Source organism: Metschnikowia bicuspidata (assembly GCF_001664035.1).
Source record: "Metschnikowia bicuspidata var. bicuspidata NRRL YB-4993 chromosome Unknown METBIscaffold_3, whole genome shotgun sequence".
Classification (NCBI taxonomy): domain Eukaryota; kingdom Fungi; phylum Ascomycota; class Pichiomycetes; order Serinales; family Metschnikowiaceae; genus Metschnikowia; species Metschnikowia bicuspidata.
This window is the reverse complement of record NW_017387733.1, coordinates 644,105-644,561: the sequence shown is the minus strand read 5'-3', so window position 1 is coordinate 644,561 and position 457 is coordinate 644,105. Positions and strand designations below refer to the sequence as shown.

The window sequence follows — 457 nt, the reverse complement described above, 5'->3', positions numbered from 1 at the left end:
TATTGGGAAGAGTATTGGGAGGAATATTGGGGATGAATATTGGGGTGAATATTGGGAGGAATATTGGGAGGAAATATTGGGAGGAATATGGGGATGAAATATTGTGAGGAATATTGGGGGGAATATGGGGATGGAATATTGAGAGAAAATATTGGGAGGAAATATTGGGAGGAATATGGGGATGAAATATTGTGAGGAATATTGGGGGGAATATGGGGATGAATATTGGGAGGAATATGGGGATGAATATTGGGAGGAATGGGAAGGGAATATTGGGAAGAGTATTGGGAGGAATATTGGGAAGAGTATTGGGAGGAATATTGGGATGAATATTGGGGTGAATATTGGGAGGAATATTGGGAGGAAATATTGGGAGGAATATGGGGATGAAATATTGTGAGGAATATTGGGGGGAATATGGGGATGAATATTGAGAGAAAATATTGGGAGGAAATAT

At 39.8% G+C, this 457-nt stretch overlaps 1 protein-coding gene across 1 annotated transcript in view; it reads left to right on the top strand.

The window, feature by feature from the left end:
• METBIDRAFT_172865 (uncharacterized protein) overlaps window positions 1-457 on the top strand; it is a 3,113-nt gene continuing 2,656 nt past the window's right edge. The window contains exons 1-2 of the mRNA XM_018854701.1: window positions 1-22; window positions 159-314. Coding sequence (XP_018711565.1) covers window positions 176-314 — 139 coding nt within the window. The 5' untranslated portion in view covers window positions 1-22; window positions 159-175. The remainder of the gene's footprint in view (window positions 23-158; window positions 315-457) is intronic.